The sequence below is a fragment of the Lotus japonicus genome, chromosome 4, assembly GCF_012489685.1.
Source record: "Lotus japonicus ecotype B-129 chromosome 4, LjGifu_v1.2".
Classification (NCBI taxonomy): Eukaryota; Viridiplantae; Streptophyta; class Magnoliopsida; order Fabales; family Fabaceae; genus Lotus; species Lotus japonicus.
In genome coordinates, this window is record NC_080044.1 from 14,007,100 (window position 1) to 14,029,024 (window position 21,925).

Genomic DNA, 21,925 nt, shown 5'->3' on the forward strand with positions numbered 1-21,925 from the left:
AAAACAAAACCCTAAAAACCCAATCCTTGGGTGCCCAAGGCACACTTTGCAACTAGGGTTAAGCCTCCTTAAATAGTCATTCTTCAGGTCTTGATCTTCAATGGGCTTGCACGAAAATAGAGTCCACAAAACAGATCTGGAACAAATCTTTTAAAACAGTAACAAATCTTATCAAATAAGATTTGAACAAAAGATAACAACTTTCACAATTTAAACCAAATCAAATCCTCTTCAAAAGATTTGATTCCACTATAATATATTCCAGATAGCATAGAGAAGCTTCTTCAATAACCCTAACTTGATTATCACGAAATCCATCCAAAGCTTCTAGAAAAATCAGCCAAACACACAGGAGATCCGCAGGGACAAATGTCACAGCACGATGTTACAACATCTGGTCCCACATCTTGGCACACACATACATTAGCTAAAATGCAGACAACATAAAAAAAGGAACAACAATCTCCCCCTTTGTCAAATTTTAGCTAATACAATCCACTACCATAAGGCTCTTTAGAAATATTGCAGCTTGAAACATCAGATCAGAGCAAACAGAATATATCAAGGTAGCTTACACAAAAACATCTTCAACATAGCCATGATCAGCAGCTATGCACAAAAACCAATCTCAGAAAACACATACTAATACTCCCCCTTATTAGCAGAATTTTGGCTAACACAACTTGTGAGCACAGGGGTGGAGAAAATATTCATCAACAACTATCAGTTGCACATCATAACATAAACAGCAGCGGATATCTCCTTCCTTGGCGTTGTCCATGAAACCAGAATATATTCCCTGGAACTCACCCAAAAAGAATAGGGTGTCTGCTCTGATGCCAATTGAAATTCTGGTTCTCGCACAGGACAGATGTCGAACGCGATGTTGGGACAATCGGTTCGACAATTGCACAACAGTACATAAATTAAATCAACGAAAAAAAACACAGGGAATTGTTAACCCAGTTCGGTGCAACATCACCTACATCTGGAGGATACCAATCCAGGAGTCAATTCACTATCAAATAATAGCTCTCAGGTCACATGAAAGTCCCTCCTATACCTAAGTACTCCCCCTTAGTATAGAGCCTCTTCAATATCTACCACTATTACATAAGTGAATCTAGCTTAGCCCTTCTCCTCTAAGCTATGAGGAAACTTCCCCTAACTCCTAATGATCACTGCCACAGTGACCGATCCCTTACAAGAGATTGAAAGATAGATCTCATGATCAAACAACAATTTGAAGAGATTACAACTCAACTAAACAAACCAACTCTAAGCCATATGATTATCAATGGAGGCAGTAGAGAGGTGTACAAAATAACAGAACAAGGACTCACAAAACAAAACCCTAAAAACCCAATCCTTGGGTGCCCAAGGCACACTTTGCAACTAGGGTTAAGCCTCCTTAAATAGTCATTCTTCAGGTCTTGATCTTCAATGGGCTTGCACGAAAATAGAGTCCACAAAACATATCTGGAACAAATCTTTTAAACCAGTAACAAATCTTATCAAATAAGATTTGAACAAAAGATAACAACTTTCACAATTTAAACCAAATCAAATCCTCTTCAACAGATTTGATTCCACTATAATATATTCCAGATAGCATAGAGAAGCTTCTTCAATAACCCTAACTTGATTATCACGAAATCCATCCAAAGCTTCTAGAAAAATCAGCCAAACACACAGCAGATCCGCAGGGACAAATGTCACAGCACGATGTTACAACATCTGGTCCCACATCTTGGCACACACATACATTAGCTAAAATGCAGACAACATAAAAAAAGGAACAACAGTAGAGATATGTGATGTGATTAGCTCAAGTAAAACAAAACGACCAAAATCACCCATTGTGCAAACTTCAAACTAAGAGAACTCCCTTAAAAAAGACTAAGAGAACTAAAATTGCAATTAAGCACAGACTAAATCAAGCAAATACAATTTAGGGTTTTGAAGAGTTAAGCAAAAATAATTTTCTAACTATTAGAAAGAGACTCGAAGAAAGTACCCTTCACATTAGAGTTATAATACGTGCATTCCACTTTCTCTTACATTTATTCTGATTTCTCTCTAGTGGTTCTATCCCTCTCTAGTGGTTCTATCTCATCAACTTTCATATATCTAACTCATATTAGTCCATGTGTTTGAGTTATCGTCTGAACTAGGTCCGTCGGCGGAAAAAGTAAAAAAAAGGATCCTCTCATTTGTAAAGTGTTTGGTGCAAATCCTTGCCGGAACCTATAACTCCGGCGACCGGTGATTTGGCTAGCTGGCTGGACCAAATGAGATTTTTTTAAAAAAATTAAAAATAATTTACATGAGATAAAATAAAAAATGAGATTTGAAAATATAAAAAGTCAAAAATAAGTGTTCCAAGAAGTTTCACGTGAGTCCTACTCCAAGTCCAGCTGCTCCGCACTACTATTGGCACTGCAGCCGTCAGCTCCACCTCCATCCAATCACTACACTCCCTCTTGTCTCCATTCACACTACACAAACTACACTCTTCACCCTTTTTCTTCTTCCTCAAACACTTTTCCAACATCATCAAATGCTGAAATCAAAAAACACACACACTCTACATTCATTCATGTAAACAACAACAATGCTTCTTAATCATTTCAAAACCACACTCTTCACTCTCTTCATCTTCACTTCCTCCGCCGCCGCCACTGTCAATGACACCACCACGCTCCCACCAGACGCAGTCTCCCTGCTATCCTTCAAACGCGAAGCAGACCAAAACGACAAGCTCCTCTACACGCTCAACGAGCGCTACGACTACTGCCAATGGCAAGGAGTCAAATGCTCACAGGGTCGCGTCTTCCGCTTCGTCCTCCAAGACCTCTCCCTCGCCGGCACCTTCCCCGCGGACACCCTCACGCGCCTCGACCAGCTCCGTGTCCTCACGCTCCGCAACAACTCCCTCACCGGACCCATCCCTGATCTCTCACCTCTCACAAACCTCAAATCACTCTTCCTCGACCGCAACCACTTCTCCGGCGCTTTCCCGCCGTCAATCCTCTCCCTCCACCGCCTCCTCACTCTCTCGCTCAGCCACAACAACCTCTCCGGTCAGCTCCCGGTTCAGCTCAACCTCCTTGACCGCCTCACTTCCCTCCGGTTGGACTCCAACTCCTTCACTGGCTCCCTCCCTCCTCTCAACCAGACCGAGCTCCGGGTACTCAACGTCTCCGCCAACAACCTCACCGGCCCGGTTCCGGTGACACCGACACTCTCCCGGTTCAAACCGGCGTCGTTTTCATCCAACCCGGGTCTCTGCGGTGAGATTGTGCATAGACAATGCGGGAATCGCTCTCGATTCTTCGATTCTCCGAACGGCACCGTTTCGCCGTCGGCCCCGCTCGGGCAGAGTGAGGACTCGCAGGGAATCGTGGTGGTTTCTTCCCCGGAGAGGAAGAAGCACAAGAGAATCGGGTTGGTTCTCGGGTTAACGGTTGGGGCTGCGATTCTTGTTGCTTCTTCGCTTGCAGTGATTGTTGTGTTGGTTAGGGGACAGAGGAAAGGAAATGGAAGCGGGAAGTTTCCTGTGGTGTCGCCCGGGATGTCTTCGCCGGCGGCGGTGGAGGTGCGCGGCGAGGTTGGGAGGAGTGAGAAGGTGAAGAAGATGGAGGAGGCGCACAGGAGTGGGAAGCTGATGTTCTGCTGTGGGGAGGTGCAGGACTACACGCTGGAGCAGCTGATGAGGGCTTCGGCGGAGCTTCTAGGGAGGGGGAGAGTGGGGTCCACGTATAAGGCGGTGCTGGATTCGCGGCTGATAGTGACGGTGAAGAGGCTGGATGGCGGTAATACGGAGGCGGCCGGCGGGGAAGTGTTCGAGCGGCACATGGAGGTGGTCGGGAGGCTTCGCCACCCGAATTTGGTTACTTTGAGGGCTTATTTTCAGGCCAAGGGAGAGAAGCTCATCATCTATGATTATCAACCCAATGGCAGCCTCTTCAACCTTGTTCATGGTATTAACCATTTTAGTCTTACAGTTTTGAACTTAGCTTGTTATATCTGGAAAAAAATTAGTTATCTTTAGTAACTTCCATTTGAATTCTAGAGTGTGATTGATTTATGGCATTGAAAATCATTGAGGGAAGTGAATTTGGAAATAAAACATCCATGCATAAGCACCAGTTTGGAAGAATAGTACTACCTCCGTTCCTATATAACTGTTTAGGAAGAGAAGAAGCATACATATAGTTTGGGTATTATTGATTTCTATGAAAGCTAAAGCCTTTACACATTCACTTACTCTTCATTCTGTCATATGATGTCTTTTATTTTTGTTTTTATACAAATAAATTAATAAGTGGTTATGTTGTAGCTTTCTCAGGACTATACAATGAATACCCTACTTGAGTTTTATATTTTGGTTATTGCATATGTGATATTTACTTTCTACTGCTCCCAAATTGTGTAAATGGGAGTTGCACTTGCAGCAATGGAAAAGAGAGTTGGGTTTGGATTGTGATGAACAAACCAACAACAAAAGAATACTCAAGCCAAAAAGTTGTGGGGCCTGGTGCTGGAATTAGAGTTTGATTTTATGGATGATGTGTTGTACTGCTATTGATTGTTCTTGTTGTGTGATCTGTTCTGATCAGTGTTGTGTGTTGGCTTGTTGTTCTTTTCTTATTTTATTTTTCCCTTGCCTGGCTGCCTCTGTTGTCACGGGGATGGGCTGTTTTTGGTGCTGTGTTTGGACTATATTGAATGATTTGGATGCCAAGTTGACTATCAATTGACTCATTGTTGATTCAACTTTTTATGTTAAATATTTCAACTTTCATTGTTCTTGCTTGGAAATTATGAACATACAAACAGTCATGAATCAATTTTAATTTTATTAGTCCAATTGATGTTTGATGATTATTTCTGAACTGAGATAGCTGCTGCTGCACTGTGCAGGTTCTAGATCAGCAAGGGCGAAGCCCCTGCATTGGACATCATGCTTAAAAATAGCCGAAGATGTAGCCCACGGACTTGCTTACATACACCAAGCTTCTTCCTTAATTCATGGCAACCTGAAATCCTCAAATGTCCTACTCGGAGCGGACTTTGAAGCTTGTGTTACAGACTATTGTTTGTCCTTCCTTGCAGACCCTTCATTCACTGAAGATGCTAATTCTGCGGCTTACAAAGCACCGGAGGCTCGCAAGTCTAGCCAGAGGGCCACTACAAAGTCTGATGTGTATGCTTTCGGGGTACTACTATTGGAGCTTTTGACGGGTAAACATTCTTCCCAGCATCCTTTCCTTGAGCCAGCGGATTTGCAAGATTGGGTTAGAGCAATGAGGGACGATGATGGCAGTGAAGACAACCGGCTAGAAATGCTCACAGAGGTCGCCAGTATTTGCAGCGCGACCTCGCCCGAGCAGAGGCCGGCAATGTGGCAGGTCCTTAAGATGATTCAGGGAATAAAGGATAGTGTTTCAATTGAGGACGCCACATACGCAGGACTCTCATAGTTTTGGCTAATTCTGACTTGGTTTGTTTCAGAGAAAACAATTTGCAGGCCAAGATTAAAGGTTAAAGGATCATTTTTGCAGCTCTCACGAATCATATACGGTTAAGCACGCGGATGCATAATATATTATAGTTGTATTGTTGGCTGTGACTGGTTAGTGCGGTGTTATTCTAAAACTCAATAAAATAAGATTTACATGAATGTAAGAGTCAGCTAACATGTCCTTTGTTTCCAACTTATAATAATTTAATCTGAAACCATTTGTAAATGTAGAACTGAGATCTTTTTATTACTCTAAAAATTGGGTTTGAACTATTCAACATAAACTAATATGTTAGGTTCCAATTGCAAGCTGAGATTTGTGTTCCACATAAAAAAAAAAAATTAGATGTTAATGTGAGGTTTATAAGGCCTGGGCTCTCCAAGTATTACAGCTAGTTTTTGTGCTGTACTTCTCGTGAGGTTGTTATCAAATAACTAGTGGAGTGGGATATTTCTATTCCATTTCTTTTGTCCAAGAGAATCGTTCCACTTCTAACTCCAATATCGGTGTTTCAGATAGCCCCACCTCGCATCATCTGATGGAGCTTTAGTCGTAATCTCTATCACTGAAATTGTGTATACCTTGTGTCAGTCATGCCTTCGCCATCATATGTCAACCTTCATGTCTCAGCTGGTTTGTCCATGTTGTATAGCAGAAAGAGAGAAAGCGAGAAACTAAATTGAGGTCTTCAGTGTCAATGCTTATAAACTTGTAGTGTAAGTATTTTGATTACTGCCATCATAGTTTAGTTTAACCATTCTTCTTTTTCTAATTTCAAAACAATTGTGGATCTCGGCGTATCCAAGAAAAGCATCAATTATTAGCTTAGATCATTGTACACAACCAATTTCAGGAAGTACTTCATCTGTACAAATAACAGATTTTCACGCTATACCGATACAACTTACAAAATTTGTTGAAAAAAACTACAGAATTAACATGGAACAGCTTCATCACAAACAATATATTAGTATATGCAGGAGTTCAGCATTTCCCTTTCAACCTTCTAAAACTAATTCTTTCCTTTGATGTTGTCAATGTTAGCAGACGCCTACCATGTGTACAACCTACATAGAGAACCAAGACAGAACATTCTCCAACAACCAAACTGTATCTCAGCAAAAATACCTTCACAAATACCAGCAAACTCATCCAAATTTACACCATACCTGCATGCATACTGCAAATTGTAAGAACACTTCCATGCTGATGTACAGAGTTTAGATTAAAGGTAAATACACTAATTAACTGATTGCTTCAAAAATCATGCATGTTACTCATCATACATGATACAACAGTGTGAAAATTACCTGCAATTATCTGTACTATTGTCAACCATGTTGAAAAACCCAGTGGTCAACATTCAGCATCATAATAATATCCCTTATTATGAGCTCAACATCACATCACATTAATCAAAGCGCGTGTTTGAGGCCTTGACCTCATGATGGTTTCATCATTGTGTTTGATCCATTCTGAGAGTTTCCATGGCTTCTGCCACTTCCATTTAAACTGTAGCAGCCATTGATGATGACTTCTCTTCCACCTCCATAGTTTTCCGGCTTGTCCTATAGATGCTAGCCTCTTCGTCGACAACTCTCCAAAGGGTATCATCTGAATATAAAAACATTACAACTTAATTGAAAAAACAAAAATGGAGATCTCAGAGAAACAGAATGAAGCAGGGATATACCTTCCGTGCATCATCTAGAAATGCAGCTGACTCCCTGATTGACCCATTAACAACTCCAGGGGTGAATTTGAGTAGCTTTGGTGCAGGAAGTGACATTGGGGACAATGGACCGCTCATTTCATCCGCAAGGTGTTTCAAGGACCGTGAGTTTTCCTGTTTGATTTAATCAGAACTCATAATGATATAAATGAATGAAAGATCTTTCATGAGACGAGGAAACTATAGTTAATCCTACTTATGGAATCTAAGATTTAAATTAAGAAGTTTTACAGTCAATTAAACATCATATGCCACATTACAAGTTCTTTATTCCACCTAGATTTTTGGCATCTTGTGTTAAACTATTTTAGGAACTCCACCTAATTGATAAAGGCTTTGTTTTTCTTGTTGTTAAACAAGTTCTAAAGTTAACAATAATCAGTAGGTGTCTAATACTCTAATGTAAGAGTTGAAACATTTCACTGCACAAGCTCATGCAAGTTGCTGACAGAATGACTAAAATCTCACCAACGCTGATGTATTCGATGTGATAGCAATAGGTTGTTCTCTAATTGTTTTCTCCTTTACGAGTTCTTTTCTCTGTGCTTCACTTTGTTGTAGTAGAGTTACAAGTTCATTAAGTTGCTCTTTCAAGTCCTTCAGTTCCATTTTCTTTTCCGACAATTGGCACCTGTTGAAGATGATGCAGACTACCATAACTTAGAATAGGAATAAATTGCACAAAAAAATTGCACTTAAAGTAGTTAAAAAAAAGGTGAAATATAAGAGATAATGCACACTTCAGAAAGTAAATTATCTGAAAAGAAAGAAGTTGTGATATAGTGTATTAACAGTATGTCAGTATCTGATAGACTGTTAACAATTTCTACCAACACTTCCCAAAGATTTACTTTTTCCATGGACTATTTATAAAAGGTGCATATATGTAAATTGATAACTCTCTTTTCTCTAATCAAATTGGTACAAATAAAAACTAGGAAGATTCTGGAAGCACCTTGCATCTGCTGTGGCATTGAACAAATACTGAAGCACATTCTTTGCATCTCCCATTGAGCGTAGCTGGTTCCAACGTCCACGGTTACTTAATGTGCGTTCCCTATCTTCTGCCTCTGTAAGTTGTGTAGTCATGGCTTTCAGAGCAACTGAAGACATGCTCAGCATGTTCTCAAGAGAAGCTATTCTTGCAGCTTTTACGTCCGGTGACATGGATAACAGTCTGAGGAATGGGGAAACAAGAAGAAAAAAAGAAGTTAGAGAAATAATGAATTGCTACAACATAGCAATAGAAAGACAATCTAGATACACAGATTTATGGTGGGGAGGGGGGGAATTACCTTGAATATCTGCTCTTTCCTGTGAGGATACTCTGCCCATCTGAAAACTGATCTGCTTGTTTCAGGAAGGCCAACTCATCTTCCAATGCAGCTTGGCTAAAAAAATACCAATCAATAGTAAAAAGAAAAGATAGATTAGGAAAGATATATTATGCTCAAGGAAAAAAAACACATGATAAAAAACTATGATCACATACACTTGGTTTTGTTTGTCAAATTTAGCACGAACTTCATGCACATGTACCATGACCTCCATCTCTTGATCAAGCCACCTCTGGAGGGATTTTTCATTGACCTGGACATACAGATTAGGTTTAAACTGTTCTTAGATAAATTTATTTAAAATCGTAAATAACAGAAAAGTCAGATTGAGCGGTGGGGTAAAGAGGTCTAAAAACATCTTAGTTTTAATATGTAAGGGAAGAAATTCAATAGCGGGATTTATTTGAATACAATAGGAATATACTTACCGGCCTGATTTAAAAGTACATAGAATAGAAAGATTATCGATTTCGGAAGGACGCATAAGGAAGATGTTGTTTCAATAATTGTAGGTTAAAAGGAAGGAGCTGAGTTATGACATTTTCTGTTTGCTTTTAAAGTGACAAATCGCATCATATATAAGCTAAGTATATGTCATTACCTGCCCATGCTGCGGATTTCCATTTGAATAAACTGAAAGAGACAGAAAATAGTCAGGAAATGGATATACTTGTGAAAGAAAATAATTACAAATCAAGTTCTACCAGAGTTGTCTCGTGGAGAAGATTTGCGGGCTTCCAACAATTCTCTTAACCTTTTCGTAGCTATTGTTGCTTCCTCTGCTTTCCTATGAAGGACCTGCAAATAGCAATTAACTATGTGACAACAGCTGTGAAATTCGAAATTGCAGAACCTGAAAATGAGAAGCCCTTTCTGTATGTATGATCTGAGCTATCTATCTACATTTTCATTATATAACAATCACAGCCATTCCCATTTAGTTTAGATTCCAATTAATCTGAAAACGCTAGAGAAAAGAGAATAGTGGAGGTAGGTAGAAATATCTTCATGACTAAATGAGCACCGAAAATGATAAACTTTAGATCTTTAACTTACCATTTTTTGACGCTGGTTTAGAGCCTCAAGTTTATGTCTTTCATACTCATTCCTTCTTCCTTCCTTTTTCAACTGTTTAAAGTTAAAAGCAAGATTAAAATGAAAGTTGTATGATACGAGCAACAAATCACCCCAAGGTTTAAGCAGTCACAGCATGATTAATTTTTAGAGAACAGCACCAATATGTATCTAAACAATTTTCTACTGATCAATATCCCCAGAAAAAAACATTTTAAAATAAAAGAACAGAGTCAGCCAAGTAGAAAGCACAAAACATGTAGAAGAGTTTTCTTGATGAAGTATTTCAACAGCTGATATATCAAATATAAGAAAAATACTAAAATTCTAGAACAAAACAAAGGTAGGTTGTCCTCAATAAACACCCTTGATAAGAAACAGAAGCCCAAAGATACAGTATTTTCATTAAATACTAATTTATAATTCTTTTTGTCAAATTTCATTTCAAATAAAAAGTGTACTTTTCATTTTCAAGGTCCAACCATCCAAAAGCTTAAACCATTAGGTGAATGCTCATAAGTGGTTTTATATTTGACATATACCTCATACAAATAGCTCTTTGGACTTGAAGTGAACAATGTACGGACCCACCTTACATTGGTCTAAAATTCAAGTCATAATGGGGTTGCATAGGATCAAACTCCCAAGTTCCAACTACTTGATGCCTATATACAACTACTATTTCGTGACCCCCAAAGGTTAACTTGTTAGGTGAAAGCTTGTGAGTTTTATATCTAACCGTAATCATTTCAATGCAATATGCAATCACAGATTCCATAATTTGATGGGTTGTGAAGCATATAAATATTTCAAACACAGCATTCAATAAAAATCTGGCATGCCACATGCTCAGAGACAAAAATATGGAATTTGAATGTCCTGCACAATCAATCACCTGGAGTAACTCCTTCTCACGAGAAGCCTTCCATTGCCTAAATTGTTCTGCCTCTTGCTTCATTTTATGCTGCAACTGAACCTGAAATATATATGAATAAATGTAAGATATGTGGAAAAAAAAATTAGCTCAACAAATGGATACCGACCTTTTGAGCCTTGATATTTTGTATCTCAGTTTGCAGTCTTTTTGCAGCTTCTTCACTCTTCTCCTTTTGCTTTAGTAGCTGCACTTGGCTTTCTTGTTTCTTCTTGAGGTCTAAGATCTGATGTTTCAAAATAAAAAAGAAAATGAATGGAAAATTTGTGTGGACTGGACAGTGGACATGGATGATAACCTTATGAAATGAGAATGACATTAATGTAAATCGAAAATTCACCTGTGCTTCCAATGCTTTCAATTTTTGGCCACGAAAATCTTGATTTTTATGTGCCAGTCCATTTGAATTAGCAGAAAGGTTCTCTACTTCATGCAACAAACGGTCCCTTTCATGCTGTCATTATCAGTCCAAAATCCGTCACTAGGGTAAAAATTGAGACTTCTTGTGCACTTGATAGCTATTTAAAATTTAAATATGTCCAGTTCAACCTGCACTTTTCTTTTCTCTTCATCAAGTTCCATAATTTTCTTCCCGAAGTGCTGTTTGAGTGCTTCAGTATCAACTCCAATGAGCTTCATCTCAGACTGCAAGGAAAGGGAGAATAGATTCAGATAATAAATTGAATCTGAAATTTTATTCCCTGCTTAGATCATAACAGAGTTTCATATCACAACAAAAGACTAATGTTCACCCATATAGTGTTGGTGATTTTAGAATTATCAATGTATTTTAGTAGTAATGTGATCTACTATAGGCTGATGCAATTACGCGTTAGGCTCGGAATCGAGTCAGGTTAGTGCGGAGTGCACGCTCGGTGAGCCAACGCGTAATTGACCGCGAATACGAACCGGGGTCCAAGGGGCGGAGCCCCTGGCTGGGGTCCCGCTGAACGGTCGTGACCCTAGTTTGAAATTGTTTGAAAAGTTGTGACTTATTTTCTAACTGGTGTGATCATTCGTGAAAACACAACCTCTATATAAGGTTACTTGCAACCTAAGGAATTTGACACAGAAAACCAGAAACAGAATATCTCTACTTTCTTGATCTGTTCTCTTGTGCCAAGAAACAGATTGATTGTCAAGTATTATCCCAACAAAGATTTCGTGAACCCAGACACTTATAGGGTCGAAATAATTTGTTCGGAAAGTGACGCTCACGATTCTTGACTTTATCCAGGATTATCACAACCAGATTTCCAACATATAGGAAACGCTAAAGTCAAAGACTGAATTGACAGATATTTTTTCGTTGTGGCCCTGTGATCTTAGCAAACGGATGAAATAATTAAACAAGGTATATTAAACTCATAACATGTCAAAGACAAAACAAATCATAAAAATGAAACCTCTTTCTGCTCCAAGCGCTTATTTAACTCATGCATCTCTTTATCCAAGGTATTTTGCAATAGTGCATGCTCCAACTCTTTAACTGCTTCATCAGTTTCCCTTGAATCTTCACCTGCAAAAGAGAGTAAGAAAGAGTACCCCAATGTTGAAGACCGTACTGAAAGTACAAAAGATTATTTCAACAAACCCAGGTATGATGAATGCACACTTTCTATAATTATGAATGTAGTAGTTAATATGTACAGGGAATAGGGAAAAAGCTCATTAAATTTTCTAGAAAATGGAAGCTGAGAGAAGGAGTGTCGGGTAGGTTTAAAATTCAATTGCATTAAAAGTTTTAAAATATAAAAGCAACTAGGTTCTTACGCCTTAAGAACAGACAAATAAATGTCTACCTGACATACTTCCAGCCATGGGATGGTCTGATAAATCTGAGCTCTTAAGGCACTTCTCAAGCCCATCAGTTTTCACAAGATAAATATGTTCATCCTGAGAAAAGAAAAAATGACATTAAGTAGCATTTGTTAGTAAGTTTTGGGGTAGCGAGATTAACAATGTGCTTTAAATCCATCTAAGTTTTGGAGTGAGAGCTAATAACAGAAACATTTAAATTTTTCCTATTCACATACTGGTTCATCAATTTCACATCCCTCTACAAATGCACATCTACTGCGATATTCATGCAGTTGCCGATACAGTTGCCCGTTAGTTGCCTCAAGCCAAGCAATCCTTTCCCTAAGAACCTGTGCAAGAAAAACATCACGCTAATCACAAAACTCATTTTATGTCATGCTAATTCAAAATGAAAATTTTAGATGTGATAAATACCTGCACTTCATCAGCTGGAGTTCCTCCCCGGGAACAGAGCTCAGCCTGCAAGTACTTTAATTGCTGTCGCATTTGCTGCATCTCATTGGATATCAAATCTCGATTAGCCTGTAAAGTTAACATCAAGGATTAAAACTTGGGGAGCTTGAATGGGATGAATTTCCTCATCTTCCCAGGGCAAAGAACAGCACAAGAACTTCAAATAACAAAGAATCATGGAAACTTACAACTGGCTTATTTTGAATATTTCGTGCACGGTTTGCATACTTGAGGGTGTTAAGAGTTTCCTCAGCATTTATGTCAGCAGGGCTAATGCAAGCTGTGAAAGGGGAATCATTTTGCAATTGAAAAGCATTAAGTATTTTAGTTTTGACAAGGGAAACATATTATAAATGTATCACTATGTGGCAATAATTCAATGTCCATATTTGCTACACATAATACAGTATCTAATAACTATATTAGAAGAATTATATCTCTGATTCATCATGGAGAGTCTAAATCCAACAAATGCTTTTATCTGACTAGGCAATGATATGACAGATATGTCTGACATTAGAGACTTGTCTGTCAAACTGCATGATGAATATGGTGCAGAAAATGGGGTCCAATTTCATCTTTTATTATTGGGCCTATCTGATGTTTTATCAATTTGTTGCTCAACCAGCAAGTTGTACAAATTAAATGTGCTTCTACGTTGTTTCTTTTCAACTTGACAAATTTTGTCTTTTCCTCAATGTATTATTATGATTGAAAAAATGGTATAAATGGCAAGTGAAAAAGGGCATTACTGATATTATTATTATTTTTTTATTATTATTATTATTATTATTATTATTTACTTATTTTATTATTATTATTATTATTATTATCATTTTGAAGTTAAAATATAAGAAGAAAGATGGAAATACAGCCTCTCAAGTAAATAAAGGTTACAGGAGAACTTGCAATTAGTTTACAACTGCTCCGACATTAACAGGAATAAAAACCATTATTCCATGCCATAAGCTGGATTCAACTGAAACAAGATGAACTGAAGAAAAGTAGTAACACTTCATATTTTCTGTGGATTAAACACAAGGAAAACAATTACATACTTAAACCAGGAGACAATATTCAGAAGTAATTACCTATCATGACAGTTTTACTGTTTCCACCAAGTGAATCCTGCAACAAGGACCAGTAACTCTGGATCAAAGATTCTTAAAGAGTAGCATTAAGAAACTAAGATACAATTCTTAGTTCCTGCCTTAAATAGAAAAGGGAAACTGACAAGTCAAGCTAAGGTTGCAAACTCCCAAACAGAAGTTACTGATTAGTAGCTATTATCTTCTCACTCTCACAATAAACCACTCCTCTCACTTTTTATGGTAACAGCCTAACACACACACGCGTACATACAAAAGTGTTTTGTCAATTGTCAAACAACAAAATGTTTCTCTAACCTGTAAGAGTCGAGTGAGTTTGCTATCCCGATAAGGGACGTGTACACCCTCTTTTCGCTTTTTCTCATCCCCTAGTGCACTAATGACATTACCTAGTGCAAGAAGGCCTTTATTAATGTGTACACCTATTTGACAAAAAGATAAGATAATGTCACTAAATCCTTGTCATCATTATTTTCAATAATAACACAGTAATTTGAAGCAAAAGTATACTGGGTATTAAGGTTAATTAAAGTATTATGACCTTCTTTGAAACGAAGACCATCAGAACCAGTTCTTTTAGCTCTCTCGGATCCAGCTAGATCTACCAAATGGAACTTTGCTGAAAGGTATTCTTCACCCATATCCTCATCTGAGGTGTCATTACTGGAAGAAACTGGATGGAGTTTGTGCATCTGTTCTAATGTAATTGTGAAGATGGCATGTGACCGACTAATCCAAGCAAAAGGGGAACCACAATTTATTAGATTATATTAATATTGAATGTAGTGGACTGGAAACCATAAAATAAGAACCCAATTTTTTTGAGAATCTAATGGAAATTACAGTTACAATAAAAACTAAACTTACCCCTATAAGGGAAAGATAAAGAAACAGTAGAAAAGCCATCTTCAAGAAAAAACAGTACTTAGAAGCAATCCAAACCAAATGATTGGTAATCTATGAATATGAATCACTAGAGAAAACTGTACTACTATCTTTTATGAAGTTGGTCCAAGTTATTTTCTATTCCAGCTGAGATAATGCCATATAGAAAAATTAAAATAAAATAATGTTAAATTTTGACCATCCAAAATAATGTACTGAGCATTATTCATTTGATAGGTAATGTAGGTGGACAAGAAAGAGTAAGGGCTCATTATTCACCTGGACTGGTTGTTCATATTTGTACTTCCAGTTGCCCTACATAAAGAACCCTGCTCTAAACAAGCAGCCATCTCCTGTAATGTACTCACAGCAACTTCGGTTGATCCTGCTAGTGTTATTACTCCATTTGATGTTTCACGAATTTGTATCGGTGACTTCCCAGGAATAGTTACTTTTCCAGAATGTCCATTAGAGTTAGAGGTTTCTGATTTTCCCATAGATACTGTATCCAACAAGTCCAGTACCTCTTCCTTCAAAATCTTGATAATCAAATGCACAATTAAGTCCTTAATTGAATAAGAATTCATGAATTTTTTGTTTCAATTATAAAAGCAATGTCACTGTTTCAAAATAAACTGCTGTGTGAAACAACTATTCTGCTTAGAACATCCATAATTTGACAAGTTACATGGATCTACTACCATGGATGGATTCATTTTTAAAAATAAATCAATATATCTTAGAATTTTTGGGAAGAGCATAAATATGCACACCAGCTCATAGCATAGTGGATATACCTCAATGAAGGAGACATGCAACTGAAATTCTGTTTGATGTTTTAGCATTTCAATCTTGTTGAACAACGCATTCATAACCCGAGGAGTCAAGCCAGTCTGAGAATTGTCACTATAACCAGTTCCCATGGTATATGTTTTCCCAGATCCTGTCTGTGGCAAATATGTAAGTACGTCAAATTCAAAAGATGAAATGAATGATCTTCTATCAACTTTGAGTACATGGCATGCAAGATTGACCTCACCTGACCATAAGCAAGTACAGTAGCATTGAATCCTTGGAATAACCCATCAACCAATGGCGCAACACATTCCTCAAACATGTCAGCTGAAGGTGATCCACCATTTCCATAAACATGATCAAATGTAAAGGAATGTGACCCAATTTGAACCTGGTCATTGAAATACTTCAATTAGATTCTCAGGAGCTCAGAAGACAACTGCAGAATATCAAAGTCACTCATATCTTTTCCACATGAATCAGTGAAAATGCGAGTCCATATTTACAGTATTCAAAACAAGTGAATTTCTATATATCATTTCACCACAAATTGCATTCTATATCCTGTTGCAATTAACTTAATACGGTAACTCCATTGAAAAGTGTACTTTTCTATGGAATATATGTCTGACCTATAGCCATTAAATATTGGATGGAAGTTAACGGAAAACCGAAACTGCAACGGTTAGTAAACGTGAGGGACATTGTAGGCTAATAAATTCGTAAAGGGACCAGAACTGTCAAATCGTGATAAGTTAGAGACTAAAAAAGCTATTAAGCCATCATTTTATCTCCTATAGGTCTCATTAACAATAGAATAGGGAAAATGTCCAAATTGAACTAAAGTGCCTTGACTTCAAATTCCAAAACATTATTTATGAATTATGATACAAATTTACACAAATAAATTACTAGGCAATGGCAAATTTACATCAAAGTCATCAAAGTCACAGTCACACAACTCACAAGTCATGACAAAATCAAACATTAAAAAACAAATAAATAATTTTCAATCAATAAAACGCAGCTAATTAAAACCATGGAAAAACAAATTTAACTAAACAAACAACCCCCAAGACTGCATTAAACAACAAAATTTCCCAACCGGGAAACTTAATTAATAGCATGACCTATAAAGCTAGATAACGAAAAAAGGAATAATAAATACAACCATAAATAAAACTTTCCTATAAAAAAGAAATAAACTAAAAATATTCTAAATGATCTAATTAATTAAGCAACCCCCAAACCTGGTAAGGGATAAACACGTCATTAATAATCTACTAGCTAAACGACAAAGATGATAATTAATGAAAATGATGATGAAAATAAAAATTAGTTGAAAATAAAAATAGAAACGAAAAATTAAAAAAAAAAAAAAAAGGAGGAAGAAGAAGAAGAAGAGAGGAAAGTGAGAACGAACGAACCTGAGGTTTTCCATTTGTGACGGAAACGCATTCAGTGCAACCTTGTTGTCGTTCATCGGCAATGAGAGGACGAATGTGAAGAGCCACTTTGACGGAGCAATTTTCCGGTGTTGATTCCATCGGAAAGTGGTTACTGAGTGAGGATTTGTGTTACGTTTCGGGTAAGGGAAGGAATGAATGAAAACTGAATCAATGTCTGAGTGAAGAATCAGTCAGAGAATTGGAAGAAAACGATGCAGCAACAGCAAGCAAGCAGAACAATCAAGAGAGAGAATAGAAGGAAGGTGGAGATTTAACAGCAAGAGAGAGAGGGAGTGGTGGTTGTTGGGGAGAAAGAGAGAGAGGTTTGAAGAAACCGCGAACGAACCAACAGCAACAAACAAAGAACGTACAGAGCGTAACAGATAGCACTATCAGCGTGACAGTGATGAGAATTTGAGATTTCAGAATCACGTTTCTTCTGCTTCTGCTTCACTCACACTACTTCTTCTATTTCTATGCACAGAGTCAGAGAGAGTTCAAGAAGAATGAAGAAGATGCTAATTAACAGTGTCAAACAAACACACCCTATTTCTCTCTCTTCTTTCTCTCTCCTCTTTCTCTGTGTTTTTGTGTTTTCAACAGAAACCTCCAATGCTACATCATAATAATAACTACCTTGTACAAGAGGTTAGCTTAATTGGCAACGCAGGTTAAGTCTGCGGAAAAAACTTTCAGGTTCGATTCCCAAATAATACAGTCTAAAATAAGGATGAGAGTTTTAACTGTAATTAAATCTCGAATCTGGCAGCTTTTATAGGTCGGGTAGCGAATGTTTATACCAAAATAAAAAATAATAATAACTACCCTTTCTTTTTCTTTTTTCTTCCATTTTCTTCTTTTTATTAATTATTTAATTTATTTTTATGGGTTGTTTCAGGTCCTCGTGGCAAGTCCCGAAGTCCAACTGTCTTCACTGTCTTACCTTCCCTCTCTGTCACTCTTTTCTTTTCCCTCCATTTTATTTATTTATTTATTTTCTTTTTTGTCTTTTAAGTTAACGTCACCTCGATTTGCAAAAGGACAAGCACTGTTACGCCTAATTTAATTTATTACTACTACTACTATTATTTAATTACAAAAATATTGAATAGTACTATGTCATATGACTCTTGTATTAATAAATTTCATTTTTTTTAGTTTCGAAATAAAATTATTTTTATTTTTACGAGGTTTTTTCATATTGTTGTCACGTGTGATTCTTATTTCATCATAGTTTTGGAATCTTTCTATTAAATTAATATTTTTAACTAGTTATTTATTTGAAAATATTGTTTTCTTTAATTTCTTTGTTGATCGAGCAGTCAGATTGTTTATTATTATTAAATATTTGTTGGTAGAAAATGTTGTACCAATGAAATTAATTTATAATATTTTTACAAACAAAAAATTCAGAATTAAAAATAGATTTATCAACTAATGTAATTGCTTAAAAAAAACTAACGCAGTTACTGGTTTGCATACTTATAGTCGTTCTATTCATGCTGTAGCTTGTGAGTAAACAGTGTAATTGAGTTTATTTTTACTATTGACACTGTGATTATTATTATATTCTTACTATATTGATGATGTATCATCAAATAAGTTGACTTTCACCTCACTTATTTTTTTTTTTTATTATGGGTCATTTAGACAACCCCTATGATATAAAGTCATTTTGTTTGTTAAGGTTGTTAGTTTTATAAATGTGTTTGTGGAACTCTTATGAAAATGAAAAATAGTACTACGTATTTGTTTTTATATATGTGTTTTTGAAATTTTTAGTATTCACCTCCGCCTTATATATATATAAAAGAAAGAAAATTGACATGTTATGTGATGTGATAAAAAAAATAGAAAGATAAAATTGAGTAAAAATGAAAAGGAACAAAATCTTAAGTAATGTATAATAACCCTATCATCAAAATATATTTATTTTGCATTAATTATGTGTATGAATAATTTTATAAGAGATTAATGGATATGCACTGTCAGTGTAAAGAAGTTTTACACTGACGTCCAATCACATTATGCCACATAAGACTAAGTAGTTAAAAATCTTTTTAATTTTAATTAGTAAATTAATAAATTGCTAATGTGGCAGAAATCAATTGGGTGCATGTGTAAAACAAGTTTACACTGTCAGTGCATCTCCTATTTTCTCATTTTATAAATGTAAGTTGTTATATGTGTATAAACTAAATCATATAAAAATCATTTATTATGAGAATAATAATGTTTTCCTTTCTTAATAAGTCACATATTATAATATTTTCTTAATTTTTATTTATAAATGGTCTACCTAGGAGCCAACAAAAACATTTTATTCACACGTTAAAGAGATTTCTCTACAAATTAATTTTTATACATAAGAAATATAATATAAATAACATCTACTAAATATTTATTATGAAAAACACGGTTCATAGATAAATCATTTTGGGTTAATAGTCAAATTAGTCTCTGAGGTTGTAAGCGAATTTGATTTTAGTCTCTCTCGGGAAAAATGACATTTAGTGGCAGTCATTTTTACAATTACTGACGGTTTCTGGCCGTCACTAAACGTCATTTTTTTTTCTTCAGAAAAACTAAAATCAAACTCACTTACAAATTCATGAACTAATTTGACCATTATCTTTTTTTAATATGATCCAAATATTCACTTGAATCTTTGAACCATGTTAAAAATTGATCATATCTAGAAATCACATTTTTATAATTAACATTCATGATATATTATTTACAATATATTCTTTATGTATTAACACTATTTCGTTCCCTCTTTAACCAAACACATCTTAGTATCTTACCGTTCCAATTCCAAAGCCAAGAAATTCGTCAACTATAGTCTCGTATTCTGGAAAGAAAGTATCTTTTGCTCGCCCTTGGTCATCGGTTCTTGAAGGCACTTCTTTGCTTGCAGACTTGCAGTTGTTGGGGAACATTCCTTGTCATCTCTCTTCCTTTTTACTAAATCCCTTATATTTTATGTTTGTTAGATCTTCTTACTTTATTAGTTTATTCTACTAATGTGAAGCGATTGCTTTATACATCTATATAGTGTATTTTACTTATAATTTTAATTAATCTATAAAGTTTCAACTGTGATTCACATATATACTTAATTATATGTGTTTTTTCTTTTATTATAACTCATCCTTCATACCCAAAGCCCGGTCTCTTTGGGTGTTGGTTGCTCATGTCCTTCATCGCTCGCCTTCCCCTCCTACGGAGCGTTGGGTGAGATGGATTCCTCCTAGGCTAGGTTTCGTTTCGCTTAATACAGACGACAGCTCTATCAGGAATCTGGGTTTGGTGGTGTTGTGCGCTCATCTGAAGGTACTTGGATTTTTGGTTTTGCTGGTCATGCGGGTGTTGGTGATAGCCTCCGTGCGGAGCTGTTGGCAATCCTTCGGGGCTTGACTCTGTGTTGGGAGCATGGTTACAGAAGTGTGGGTTATTCACGGATTCTATGTTGGCTTTGGGGCTTTTGATTTCTGATCATCCTCCGTTTCACCAGTATGCTTGTATTATTAGTAGCATTAAGAGTCTTCTTCGCCGGAGTTGGGTAGTCCACTGCCACCATTTGCTTCGCGAAGGAAATGTTGTTGCTGATTTCTTGGCCAAGCTCGGAGCGTCTAATATGAGCTCGACTTGATTTTGGGATTCTCCTTTGGCTAGTGTCACGTCTTTGCTGCACGCTGATGCCCTTGGTGTTGCCTTCTTAAGGCACTAGCCTCCCGTCTGTTTTGTTTTCTTTCTTTTGCTTCTTTTATCGAAGAAAAAAACTTCAGATGTATTTTTAAAGTTTTCTAGTATCCTACCTACAAGTGTAATATTTTTTACATAAGTATCTTCCACTTAAGACAATCATTTTCAAGCAAAAAACATTCACATTATTATAAGGTTAACTCTTACTCGAACTTAAAATTTTACTTAAAATTTCGACCAAAAAAAAATTACTTAAAATAATCTAATTAAACATGTATCATTTAAACAACTAATCATTCTTATAAAATTCCTATTAGAAATCATATAAAACATTAAAGTGGCAGCGCAATTTATATATGAGAGAAATTTTAGATGGCTACTTGGCTAGGGAAAAAGGGTATCCTTTGTTTGTGGTGAAGGACCAGGATGGAGAAGTACCTAGATGGCAGCTTTGTGCAGAAGCTGAAATTAAGAAAAATGAGTAGCCGTCGAGGGGTTTGAAAGGGATAGCCACCACAAAGAAACGTAGCATAAGGGCAAGAACGAGCTTTTGGGCCCTCACTCACATGTTCATCAAATCCCCCACTTTCCAAAGTGGGGCCCTTCCTCATTTGAAACATCATATTCACATTTATATCAATATTCGCTGCTAAAAAACAAATCCATATTATAATTTTTTTGCCTTGCATGATTTATAACATAAATATTAAAAATATTTTTGATATAATATTGACAATAATATGCTACATTTTTTGTTGCTTTTTCAATTTTGATCAGAACCCATTGAGGGTTGGCGAATGGAGCTGACCTTTATAAATTCTCCAATAGTCAATTGAATTAAAATGAAGCCATCTATGTAAATTATAGGGTTAAATATGTTTTTTTTTTTCTGTAAGCTATAATCTATTTCTTTTATATTGGAAATATAAATTGCATCTTCAATGATCGATCATTTGACATTCCCCACCCTAACTCATATTTCATATAACTCTTATCACTTGAGCTATCATTCGGGGACATATTTTTATTAATTTGAATCTCTAAACATGTGATGAGATTTTGATCCCTTAAGTTATTTTAGTGATTATGTGGTAAGATGAC

The 21,925-nt window shown here is 36.4% G+C and overlaps 2 protein-coding genes across 3 annotated transcripts; one reads left to right on the top strand and one right to left on the bottom strand.

Annotated features, from left to right (window-relative positions):
- The first annotated feature begins 2,395 nt into the window (after nt 1–2,395).
- On the top strand, nt 2,396–5,686 carry LOC130713503 (probable inactive receptor kinase At5g67200). Its single transcript, XM_057563270.1, has 2 exons — nt 2,396–3,983; nt 4,927–5,686. The coding sequence occupies exons 1-2, from the start codon at nt 2,615–2,617 to the stop codon at nt 5,484–5,486; spliced, it is 1,929 nt and encodes a 642-aa protein (XP_057419253.1). The 5' UTR covers nt 2,396–2,614; the 3' UTR covers nt 5,487–5,686.
- Nucleotides 5,687–6,326: 640 nt separating this feature from the next.
- LOC130713502 (kinesin-like protein KIN-4A) lies at nt 6,327–17,744 on the bottom strand. Of its 2 annotated transcripts, none has more exons than XM_057563269.1 (26): nt 17,096–17,744; nt 15,913–16,059; nt 15,671–15,820; nt 15,153–15,412; nt 14,530–14,717; nt 14,286–14,410; nt 13,971–14,007; nt 13,068–13,159; nt 12,841–12,948; nt 12,642–12,755; nt 12,408–12,501; nt 12,012–12,124; nt 11,155–11,250; nt 10,946–11,059; nt 10,715–10,831; nt 10,567–10,647; nt 9,654–9,725; nt 9,302–9,395; nt 9,199–9,230; nt 8,753–8,850; nt 8,556–8,651; nt 8,216–8,437; nt 7,729–7,891; nt 7,222–7,374; nt 6,839–7,142; nt 6,327–6,708 (listed from the first exon to the last, which is right to left on the bottom strand). In XM_057563269.1, exons 1-25 carry the CDS (start codon nt 17,213–17,215, stop codon nt 6,930–6,932), a joined length of 3,099 nt encoding a protein of 1,032 aa, XP_057419252.1. In that variant the 5' UTR covers nt 17,216–17,744; the 3' UTR covers nt 6,327–6,708; nt 6,839–6,929. The 2 variants fall into 2 exon arrangements, with proteins under 2 accessions (XP_057419252.1, XP_057419251.1); XM_057563268.1 differs by having other exon boundaries at nt 6,327–6,697; nt 17,096–17,743.
- Between the last annotated feature and the right edge of the window lie 4,181 nt (nt 17,745–21,925).